This window comes from Hyperoodon ampullatus (assembly GCF_949752795.1).
Source record: "Hyperoodon ampullatus genome assembly, chromosome: 15".
NCBI lineage: Eukaryota > Metazoa > Chordata > Mammalia > Artiodactyla > Ziphiidae > Hyperoodon > Hyperoodon ampullatus.
In genome coordinates, this window is record NC_136928.1 from 13,857,026 (window position 1) to 13,869,031 (window position 12,006).

The window sequence follows — 12,006 nt, forward strand, 5'->3', positions numbered from 1 at the left end:
ACAGTTTTTTTGGTGGAATCCTTAGGGTTTTCTACATATAAGATCATGTCGTCTGTGAACAGAGATAGGTTTACTTCTTCTTTCCCAATTTACCATGCTTGATTTTTATCCCCAGCATCGACAACCATCTGACATAAATGTACTTTATTAGTTTGTAGCCTGCCTCGTCCCTAAAATGTAAGCTCCATAAAGCAGGTATTTTTTACCTGCTTTGTTCACTGCCTCTTGAACTACCTCATAGTAGGTGTTCAATAAATAATTGTAAAATGAATGAATCACCTAGCCTGGCACACAGAAGGGACTTAGCAAATGATAACAAGTAATCATTATTGTTATTTTTAACATAATATTTCAATGCAAGAAGAATAATTATGCCTTAAAATGAGAAGTTTCCATTATGCAGAATGGTTTCCAGTGCAGTAAATAAATAGCACCAGGCTTCCAGCTGTACCGGAGTCCCCGGGCAGGTCCCAGCTCACTCCCTGGCACGCCCTTTCAAGTAATCCCTGTGGCTGTCATGGATGACAAATCAGTTCAGGTGCCAATCTACACAGAGGAACTTCTATAAACAGGCCCTCCCTCTATCCTGTCATCTCTGCTCAGATCCTCCACGGCATCCCACGGGGCCACGGCTGACCCGACCAGAGCACTGGCCAAGTGGCCAGGGTCCAAGTCGTGGAGCCAGAGCTGGGACAGGGCCTCCTGCCAAAGGCAGCAGCACACAAGGCAGAGCCAGGGGCAGCCTGTCCAGCCCACTAGGAAAAGCCTGGGTCCCAGTACAAACAGAAGCCAGAGGACCAAGGGCAGAGCCAAGGCCAGGGTGTTGGAGCCAAGAGCTCAAAGTAGGTCAGGAACCAGTCCTGGGATGGGGCTTCAGTCTCTTGGTGAAACCCCTGCTCAGCTCGTTTTCTGCAACATGCCAGTGGCTTCAGTGTAACTGCTTCCTGGGAAAGGCTGCTCCTTTTCTCAAGGGTTCATGAGGAAAGCAACAACGTTCCCCATTCCCTGATGCCTTCTAAGGGGAGCTGACTTTCAAATCTTATTCCATTCCAGATCTGATCACCGCCCCCAACCCCAGTATTTCTCTAAATACAAAAACCCAAACCATCCCAAACTGACACTATCTTAAATTCTGATGGAAATTTAATAATTACAGTATAATAAGTATAATATAAATATAAAGCCACCAATCCCCCTCCAAGCTGATCTGAGATGGGTGGTTTGAGAAAACAGTGGATGATTTAGACCAGCAGTTCTCAAGCTTTAGACCCCTTTATACTCTTAAAAATTATCTCAGGTACTTCCCTGGTGGCGCAGTAGTTAAGAATCCACCTGCCAATGCAGGGGACATGGGTTCGATCCCTGGTCCAGGAAGATCCCACATGCCATGGAGCAACTAAGCCCAAGCGCCACAGCTACTGAGCCTGTGCTCTAGAGCCCATGAGGCACAACTACTGAAGCCCACACACCTAGAGCCCGTGCTCCGCAACAAGAGAAGCCACCGCAATGAGAAGCCCGTGCACCGCAAAGAAGAGTAACCCCAGCTCGCCGCAACTAGAGAAAGCCCACACACAGCAACGAAAACCCAACGCAGCCAAAAAATAAATTAATTAATATTTTTTAAATGGCAAAAAAAATTATCTTGGATTCCAAAGAGCTTTAGTTTATGCAGGTTGTATCTATCAAGTTACTGTACTAGTAATTAAAGCTGAGAATTTTAAAAATGTTTATTCATTTAAAAATAACAATAATAAACCTATTACATGTTAATGTAAATGACACAATTCTTATGAAAAATAGCCACAATTTTCAAGCCAAAAACTAAATCAATGAGAGGAATAGCATTGTTTTACATTTTTACAAATTGTTTTAGCATCTGGCTTAATAAAAGACAGCTGGCCTCTCATGTCTGCTTCTGCACTCAGTCTGTAGCCATATGTTGTTTTGGTCGACATTGATGATGAAAACCTGGTGTCATGCACGCAGGTAGTTGGACATCTACTTTTCAGATAGTAACAGAAAGGATCTTGGGTACCCCCACGGGTCCTCAGATCCTACTCTGAGAACCACTGGCTTCAGTAATGATGCTACCATGCCCACAGCCTATGTGGATCATGCGGGTGAGGACGAGAGGAGCTCAGGATGAGAGAGAAGATGGCTGGGGACAGGGTTGGGGGGTAAGCAGTCATGGACGGAGTGGGGAACTTCATTATCCATTATCCATTGTCCCCACTCCTCACTACAGTTGGCCAGGAATAGCCTGAGTCCCACTGGCTCCCTCCTGAGGAAAGGAAATGTTGGGATGGAGCACCCCTATGAGTCAGCCCTGCACCATGACTGGGAGGGATGAAATGTTGAATGGGAACAATTCAGAAGAATTAGAAACCATTCAGGAGAAACAGTACAGGGTACCGGGAAGGAAGGACAGTGCATCAGTACTCAAGCCAGGATGCACACTGCATCACCTGCAAGGTTTAAATGCTGATCCAATGAGCCTGACCAAAAGCCTGGATGGCAAGAGTTTGGAAAGCTCCGCAGGCGGTTCTAATGTGCACCCTGGGGTGAGACCCACCAGACTTGAGTGGGCTCAGGAAGCAATCCACCTGGCTTTGAATCCATGCTCCACTAGTTATATATACAGCTTACTAGTTGTATGACCTCTGACCAATTACTCAGCTTCAGTTTACTCATCTGTAAAATAGGAATACCACTAGGGATGTCGGGAATATTAAATGAGATCATCCATTTAAAGATCTTAGAGCTGTGACTGACACAAAATATGTATTTAGTAAGTGTGAGCTGTCACTGGTTATGGTGATTTGGGTGCAGGCTGTCAGCCTCTGTTGGCTTCCAGGGTGTCTCTGAGGAGGGTGCCACACAGACAGGACCAGGCACCCAAGGGAGGGGCTGGGGTCCAGTCCCAGCGCTGCCACAAAGCAGATGTCCCGACTGGGTCCTCCGTCTCCTCATCTGGAAATTCCGGAAGTCAGAGACCTCCCCCCAACGCAGGACCCAGTCCTGAATCCTCAGGGAGAGAGGAGAGAGTTGGCTGAGGGGCACAAGTGTGATGTTGCTGGAAACAGGTGCAGGAGGGGTTGAAAAGGTGCAATGAGATTGTTCACATTGTGTGTGTGTGCGTGTGCGTGTGCATCCGCGCGCACTCTGTAGTCAGGCTGAGATACTGTTTTCCTTTTAAAATTATTGAAACACCTCAAATCTACTGCAGTTGACACAGGGGAGAAGACAGAGTGGAAACATTTTAGTGGCTTTTTCTCAGCCTGTGGGCTGTGCACCGAGCCCTGGGATGAATGAGGCTCGCTCCTCGTCTGTCCTCAAGGACATCATCGTCACATGTTACACGCTGCACTCTGCCTGGGGGCTTATCCAATCATCCCCAAAAGTTAAGAGCAACACACGAGGGCCAGGGAAAGATGGAAGGACCTGGAATGCTCTCTGAACTGGCAGTCCATGACTCAATATTTTCATGAAGAGGTGGGATGAATCATGCAACACTTCTAGAATTACTGGACGTGGACAGCTCCTCCAGCTGTTCACAGTGGGGAATTTGAGAGCCTTCACATGCAGATGTTCTGCTGAGTCTTATGACACCCGCCCCATGAGATAAGCCTGCAGTCCCAGTGACCGATGACTGACTGGTTTAATTTCCTTCAGGTTCGTTGGCTTTTGCAAATTCACACAGAGAGAAGCGCCAAACAGGCTGAAATAACTAACAGAAATGAGCTGGAGGGATTGTCCAGGGCCAATCCTGTGCCTCCCAGAGGAATTACACCTCATCATATGGGACAGAGCTGTCCAGGCTGCTGACGACCATGGAGGGAGCCATGAAAACAGGGAGATAATTGGATCCAGGGCTTAACACGCTTCATCAGTAGCGAGAGTACGCAGGCTAATCCTTCAGACATGGGGGGCTCAGGCTGCAACCGGTAAACCTCATTAAAGGATCAACCCTCACATCCGGGTCTTGATTTTTGACACTAACTTAAGCCTTAGACATGTTGGGCTGATTAAGGGGGCAGGAGACTGGCCCCCATGTCGGAATCTCACCTTCCTGCCAGCCCCACACTGGACACATTTGGAGGCCAGATTCTGATGGAGAAAGTGGCTGAAAGCAAAGAGGGATTGGGGTTTTTATGTTTGGTTGTTCATTTGTTTGTTTGGTTGCTTATTTGTTTGGTTGTTTGGTTGTTTGGTTGGTTGGTTGGTTGGCTGTTTGGCTGTTTGGTTGGTTGGCTGTTTGGCTGTTTGGTTGGTTGGTTGGTTGGTTGGTTGGTTGGTTGGTTGTTTGGCTGTTTGGTTGGTTGGTTGGTTGGTTGGTTGGTTGGTTGGTTGGCTGTTTGGCTGTTTGTTTGTTTGTTTGGTTGGTTGGTTGGTTGGTTGGTTGGTTGTTTGGCTGGTTGGTTGGTTGGTTGTTTGGTTGTTTGGTTGGTTGGCTGGTTGGTTGGTTGGTTGATTGGCTGTTTGGTTGGTTGGTTGGTTGGCTGTTTGGCTGTTTGGTTGGTTGGTTGGTTGGTTGGTTGGTTGGATGGCTGCATTCACCTCTAAATGTATGTTTCATTGAGAGGCAATTTACTAGCTTGAACATCTACTTTGCCAGCATGTTCTACTTGGTATGAAATGATTTTCCTGACTTTGCAGCATGCTTCACCCTGTTCTGGGGGTATTTCCTTGCACACGCTCTCCGAGGTGACACTGTGCCCTTGTCACCTTGGAGGGGCTGCTGGACCTCACCAGGAGGTGAGGTGCCAAAGCTCTGCCTGTAATTTCTTCCTCAGGAGAAGATACTGAGTTCTGTCCCTGCCTCCTCAGGACAGACAGCCAACCGAAGGGGGTGGGTGGGTGGTGATCTGGTCTCAAACACGGACTCAGGCCCCCACCAGCTCTGATCCACACTCCACAGAGAAACGAGTCCCCGTGGTCTCCTGAATGGGAAAGACCTCCACCCCCTCACTCCTCAGCCTCTCCCTCCGCAGACCACGCTGGGCAGGAAGGGGGCCAGGCTCACGGCAGAATACATTCAGCTCCTCAGCATCTACTGAAGCTCATCCCCAGTTCAGGGCCCTCCCCCAGGGGTTTCACCAGGGGGTCTTTTTTTCCTGTGTAAAGTGTTAGGTTTAAGGAAGCTACGAAGCTGCATGAATTGACTTAAATTTGCCTAAAATATAGAGCTTCTGATGCTAGCATCACAAAGGAATCCTCTCATCCCATATTCTTTCTTTCCTTCTTTCTTTTAATGAGGCTAAATTGACTAAAATAATTTAACCGCATTGAGAGTGGCAATTTGTAGGCAAACAAGACTCATCCATTTTGGACAAGTCTAAAATGCTTAAAAAGCCCATACAATTAGTTCACTACGTTTCTCAGATATTTGAGTTTTACCCCCAAAATTATATTTGTTTTGTGAACAAATATTTCATTACCTCTGCTCACTCCCCTACCCCCTGGGCTGTGGGCTCGGGAAAAGTGAATCAATTAGGATAACACAGGGAGGGGACAGAAAGGGAGGGTGAAGGAGCCACTCCCCCATCCCGACCACATTGCCTGTCTCCCCCAGGGCAAAATTAATGTGCTTCCTTCCACAAGTCACAAAAGCAAACAAAACGAAACGAAATCTTTTTCTTTCTCTGTCTCTCTCTCATTCACTCACACACACATGACACCAAAATAACAATGAAACTTACCTGATCCTGAATTGTACGTTTTATCAGAGGTAGACCCATGGTAAACGTCACTCTCTGAAATGTCAAAGCGCTCATTTCATCCAGATTCAAATCATACCTGTGACAAATGGATACAAAATGGATGTTAAGACGTTGGATTGATGGTGACCATGAGTGGAGCCTCTGGACCCAGGGATCTGACAGAACAGACATCTTTGCTGGGTCTCTCTATAGCTCTTGTTTGATGCTGTGCGTCAAAGGAGGCCACCATGTGTGTGACACAGACTGGGGGGGGGGGGGCATCAAAATGGAAGGAAAGAAAGTAGGGTTCCCTGACAATGACCTTAAAACAAGACTCTAACATTTCCTCCTCTACCCAAGTGTCCGGGATGGGAAGATGGGGGAGATGGGAGAGACCTGTGTGGGGGCCCCAGGAGTGTCACCTAGAATTTCCTTCAAGAGAACCCACAGTGGGAGCAGCATTTCCCAGCAACCTGCAGCTGCCATTCCTTGGGATTCACCTTGGCGTTGGCCCCAGGCTGCTCTGCCCTCAGGCTGCTCCTGGCTGGTGATGAGCATGGCAAGGTTCTAGACGCAGGCCATTCCTGCCCACCAGGAGACTTTTGCCCAGGGACCCCCAGCAGCCCACTCAGACTGTCTCGTGACAGTGCCGGGCCCTTTCTTCTCCCTCATTTCATGGTGTCAGCCCTGCTCGCACACATCCCAAAGGTTCCCCCACCTGCTGCAGCTCCCTCCCTGTGACCCTTCTAGATGTTTCCCCAGTAGGTCGCTTGCACATCTAGTCCCATCTCGGTGTCTGTTTCTCAACGAACCTCAACTGACATAGGAGGGGAGGATCCATGCTGTCACCTAAAGTGTTTAAACACAAAGCACAGCCAGAGTTTAGGGGAAATCTCACTCAGGTTCGGATGCTGAATGTCACTAACTGCGTGACCAACATCAAGTGGCCTGCCGTGGCTCCATCCTCCATCTCTAAGATGGGAATGAGAGTCACGCATAACTCAGAGGAGTGTCCTTTCAAATGCTTAGACTAGGGCTTGCATGTATATGGTAAGTGTTCAATAGTAGTAACTGCCATTCACGCTCTTAGTTACCCCTTCTCCTCCTTCTCAAGGGCAGACACTGTGTCAGACCCCTTTTTACAGTCCCAGCACCCCTACAAGGCCTGGCCCACGTGAGGCCCCCTTCAATGGTGGTTGAACTTAAACGTATTTAGGTCCTCTAGTTTCATGACCAGGTTGTGGAGGCAGTGCCCACGGACGCCCCCAAAGACATGCTTACTACACATACTGTCCTCATGTCAAGTTTATTTCCACCCAGAATACAAACTGCATGCATTCAGAGTCCACATCTTAAACTCCTGTGTAGCCCCTGAGGACCAGCAGAGCATCTCACATTTAAACATTTTCCCTAAATACCTGCTGGCCAATTGCCCCAGACCAAACAAGGACCATCTTGACTTTCTCTCTTCCATCCAGTCTGTAGGTAACTGAAAAATCCAAGACGACCCACTGTGCATTCTGGAATGTAAAAGATAACCAACCCCCCACAAAAAAAAAAAAAAAAAAAAAAAAGAAGCCAAATGGTCACAGAAACTCCCTAACAAAAAAATCTTGAGACAGGACAGGCCCATTCTTACTTCTTTCTTTTTCTGAGTCAGAACCACTGGTGAGGATTTCAGTAGAAACATTACTGCATGAAGTCAGTATTTTCCCTAAGGAGAGCAGAAAGTTAAAATGCCAATTTCAATAAAATGGGAGACTGGAAAAATCTCCAGATTTGAACATACAAGTAAGGCCTGCCCAAAGCATCTCAGCCAAGCAGGCTTTGGGCAGGAGGAACTGAAAAGAAGAACCACAGAGAGAGATCTCACAGCACAAGGGCCAAATGGTGACCAATCTCAGGAAATGCTAGTAAAAATTCACTTCCTAAATGGAAGATGTGTACACCGAGACGTAAAACCTATAGCTCTTATCTGGAAAGCGGGATAGGAATGGCAGTGAGCTAGCAGATAGCAGGAGGCCCGCTGGTCTCCGAGCTATAGGTTAAGGGTCAGGGTGACATGAAGAATCACATGCACAGGTCACGTTTGAGAGAAGTGGTCTATCTCAGTGGCAGCGGGGAAGGAAAAAGTTTCCATGTTATGAAAAGGACCCACCCTGGATCACTATCCAAGCTTTTCCCAGCTCCCCAACCCTGAAACCCCTTAGAAAATCCAGGCTAGAGATCATTCAGTTTCACTCACATCATTCAGTTATAAGTAATAAACAGAAATTAGCATAGAATTGAAACAATGACCCTACAAAGAGCAGCAAATCTATTAAAAAACTAAAAACGCTCATCAGGGGGAAAAAAGTCATCCTGTAGCAAATAAAAATTGCGACCAAGTATTATCTACATATTATATAAAACCAGTGGAGTGGGACTTCCCTGATGGCACACTGGATAAGAATCCGCCTGCCAACACAGGGAACACGGGTTCAACCCCTGGTCCAGGAAGATCTCTCATGCCGCAGAGCAACTAAGTCCATGTGCCACAATTACTGAGCCTACACTCTAGAGCCTGTGAGTCACAACTACTGAGCCTGCGTGACACAACTACTGAAGCCCACACACCTAGAGCCCATGCTCCGCAACAAGAGAAGCCACCACAGTGAGAAGCCCGTACACTGCAACGAAGAGTAGCCCCCGCTCACCGCAACTAGAGAAAGCCCGTGCACAGCAACAAAGACCCAATGCAGCCAAAAATAAATAAAATTAAATCTTTTAAAAAAAATTAAATTAAATTAAATAAATAAAACCAGTGGTGTGTTAGAGCCAGTTTAAATTAGCTCATGAGACACAATTGTTAAATGTTAAAGAATGTTAAAGAATTTTTGTGAACTAGTTTTTAAACACAGCCATTATCAAAAATTAATATATAGAAAATTGCACTGAAATAAATTCTATTTTAAAAATAAAAGTAATACTCAAGCTCATCCCTTCCTAATTATGTTATTATATTTTACTATTATCTATGTTCTTTGGGTTGTTTATTGGTGGAAATACTACATAATGGAGGACTTCCAGTCCTGCCAAGGTGCAATAGCCCCATTCCTCCCAGATCCTCCCTCTTACAACTAAAAAACCCTAGACATTGCACAGTAAACAAGCATAGGATGACTCTGAAAAGTACAAAGAAGAAGGCAGACCACCTGGGGGAACTCAGAATTTGAGGAATGCCATGCCAGAAAATTCTCTGGGTTTCTTTATTGCCTCCCATGTATGTATGCTGGACAAGATGCTATAGAATCTTCCAACCCAGAATCTCCAGCAGACACAGACAAAAAGTACTCCAAGAGAAGGCTGTTCTCCTTAGCTGAAGGATGCAAAAGGGTCTGAAGTTGCTGGGCAAACAACAGACTGCCTTTGGGAGTGTGGGCAGGGAAGCAGACCATCAGAACTGGCAGTGTGGATGTGCAGCAGGATTCCCAGCATCAGTTGGGACAGGAGGCTTTCAGATCACATGGGCTGCCAGGGGGCTTGCAGAGACATGGGCTCAGCTAAAATCTAGCCTCAGAGTGGGGAGCTCTGGAGTATAAGTGGCACCACAGAGTTGTCCCACTCTGTCAGTCAGTAGCTGTGGGCATTCTCAGGGAGAAAGCATAACCTCAGGCATTTCCTGGGAAGGTTGCTCCCATTGGGCAAGGACAATTCCAAGGAGCTTTGCTGTGAGTTGATTACAGTCAATGTTGATAGCAGCTAGGAGATGAGTGTAGAGGCCTGGTAAAGGGATCAGGGTGGGGTATCAACAGCAACTGCTATAGCAGCTGACTACAGAAATCAGGAGAAGAAAATAACAAATTAAACTAAAGGAAAGGAGAAAAAAATAAATTATTAAAAGAAAAGCAGAAAAGTAATCAGTTAGAAAACAGAAAAGTACAACTAGTAAATCCGAAAGCTGGCTCTTTGAAAACAACCACCATAGAGGTTTTTGTTAAACATTGTACTGGGGGAGTCAGCCAATGCAATTAGACAAGAGAACAAAATTTAGAGAAATCTAAATTGGAAAGAAATGGGTAAAACTCTCACTATATACCGATGATGCATGTGTTAGATTGAGTGTATTGATGGCCCCTCTGCTTGACCTCTCCTTGATCCCTGTCCTTTGACACTGCAGTTCTCATAAAGAGGCAGAGTCTGCTTCCCCAACTCTTGAGTCTGAGCTTGGCCATGTGACTTGCTTTGGCCAATAAGATATTAGTATCTTTGAGAGACGCAAAGGCTCGAAAAAGTATTTGTGCATTTCCTTGCTCTCTTACTCCTCTGAAACCTCCCCTGAGAACATGTCTGGACTAGCCTATGGGGTGGGGTGGGGTGTATAAAGTAAGAGACAAGTACGAAGAGCTCAGTTGTATCAGCCAAAGCCATCATAGACCAGCCTACCTCCAGGCAACCACTAAACATGTGGAAGAAGCCAGTCAAGATCAGAAGAGCTGCCTATTCAACCTACAGCTGACTACAGATTCATGAATGAGCCCAGACAAGACTAGAAGAACCCCCCCAGCCACCCAAAAACTCCATAATATTGATCAATTAATGTTTTGAACTGCTAAGTTTTGCATTATAGGTAACTGATACAATAGTCCTATATACCTGGAAGCCCACAAGACAACTAAAATTACTACAAACAATAAGAGCTGGCAGGATACACAATTAATAGAAGTTAATGGCTTTCATATAGATACATAAACAATCAGTTAGAAAGTACATGAAAGAAAAGATCCCAGTTGCAAAAGTAATAAAACAAAAGAAAAATATACTTAAGAATAAACTTTTTATACGTACATAAATTACCTGAAGAAAACTTTAAAACACTCCTAAAGTACACAAGCAAAAACTTGAACAAATAGAAACATGGACCATTTGTTTTAATAAGAAGAAATGCCACAAAGAAATCAATTATCCCTAAGTTGATTTATGCAGTCAATACGATCTAAATAAAAACACCAATAAGGGATTTTGAAGTTCACATATGAAAGGAAACAAGCAAAAACAACCAGAAAAACTCTAAAAATGAGGAGCTATGATCTGTGTGATAAGGCCTCAGTAATTCAACCGGTGTAAAAATAGGCAGATAGACCAATGGAATAAAACAGAATGTCGAGAAATGGAATTAAATACATATGGAAAGTTAATATATTTCAGAGAAAGCTGGAATATCAAACCTTGGGAAAAACAAAACATTGAGATGTTCTAATTGGTTAGCCAACTGGAAGAAAAAATTAAGTTGAATCCCTATCTCACACCATATACTAGAATAAATTCCAAATTGATCAGGATTAACATGGAGGAAAACAAAACCACAAGGTATTAAGATAAAACATAAGGAACTCTTTCATGATCTCAATGCAAAAAAAACTTTCTATATGATATAATATTTAAAAGCCATAAAGAAAAATTTGATAAATGTGACTATATAATAACAAAAACTTCTGCATGACAAAAACACCTTAAGAATAGTCAAAAGACAAATGACAAACAGGGACAAAATACTTGTTACTGATGTCATTGCAAAGGGATGAAGCTCCCTAATTACAGAGCTCCTATAATTCATTAAAAACATACCAGCAAACACAACAAAGGAAACCATCAACAAAATGAAAAGACAATGTAGTGAATGGAAGAAAATATTTGCAGATATATGATCAACAAGGGGCTAATATCCAAAATATATAAACAACTCATACAACTCAATATCAAAAAAACAAACAACCCAATTTAAAAGTGGGCAGAAGAAAGACCTTAATAGACATTTTTCCAAAGAAGAAATACAGATGGCCAACAGGCACATGAAAAGATGCTCAACATTGCTGATTAGAGAAATGCAAATCAAAACAACAATGAGATATCACCTCACACATGTCAGAATGGCTATTATCAAAAAGACCACAAACAACAAATGTTGGTAAGGATGTGGAGAAAAGGGAACCCTTGTACACTGTTGGTGGGAATGTAAATTGGTACAGCCACTATGGAAAACATTATGGAGGTTCCTCAAAAAACTAAAAATAGAACTACTATATGATCCAGGAATTTCACTCCTGAGTATATATCTGGAAAAAACAAAAACACTGAAAAGATACATGCATCCTAATGTTCACAGCAGCACTATTTACAATAGCCAAGATACGGAAGCAACCCAAGTGTCCATCAACAGATGAATGGATAAAGAAAATGTGGTATGTATATATATATATATATGTATGTATGTATATATATACAGTGAAATATTAGCCATAAAAAAGGGTGAAATTCTGTCATTTGC

The 12,006-nt window shown here is 44.3% G+C and overlaps 1 protein-coding gene across 1 annotated transcript in view; it reads right to left on the bottom strand.

Annotated features, from left to right (window-relative positions):
• ACOXL (acyl-CoA oxidase like) overlaps nt 1-12,006 on the bottom strand; it is a gene marked incomplete at its 3' end in the record, with an annotated part of 362,800 nt that overhangs the window by 331,177 nt on the left and 19,617 nt on the right. The window contains 1 exon segment of the mRNA XM_079720397.1: nt 5,700-5,796. Within this exon segment, the coding sequence (XP_079576523.1) occupies nt 5,700-5,774 (75 nt within the window). The 5' untranslated portion in view covers nt 5,775-5,796.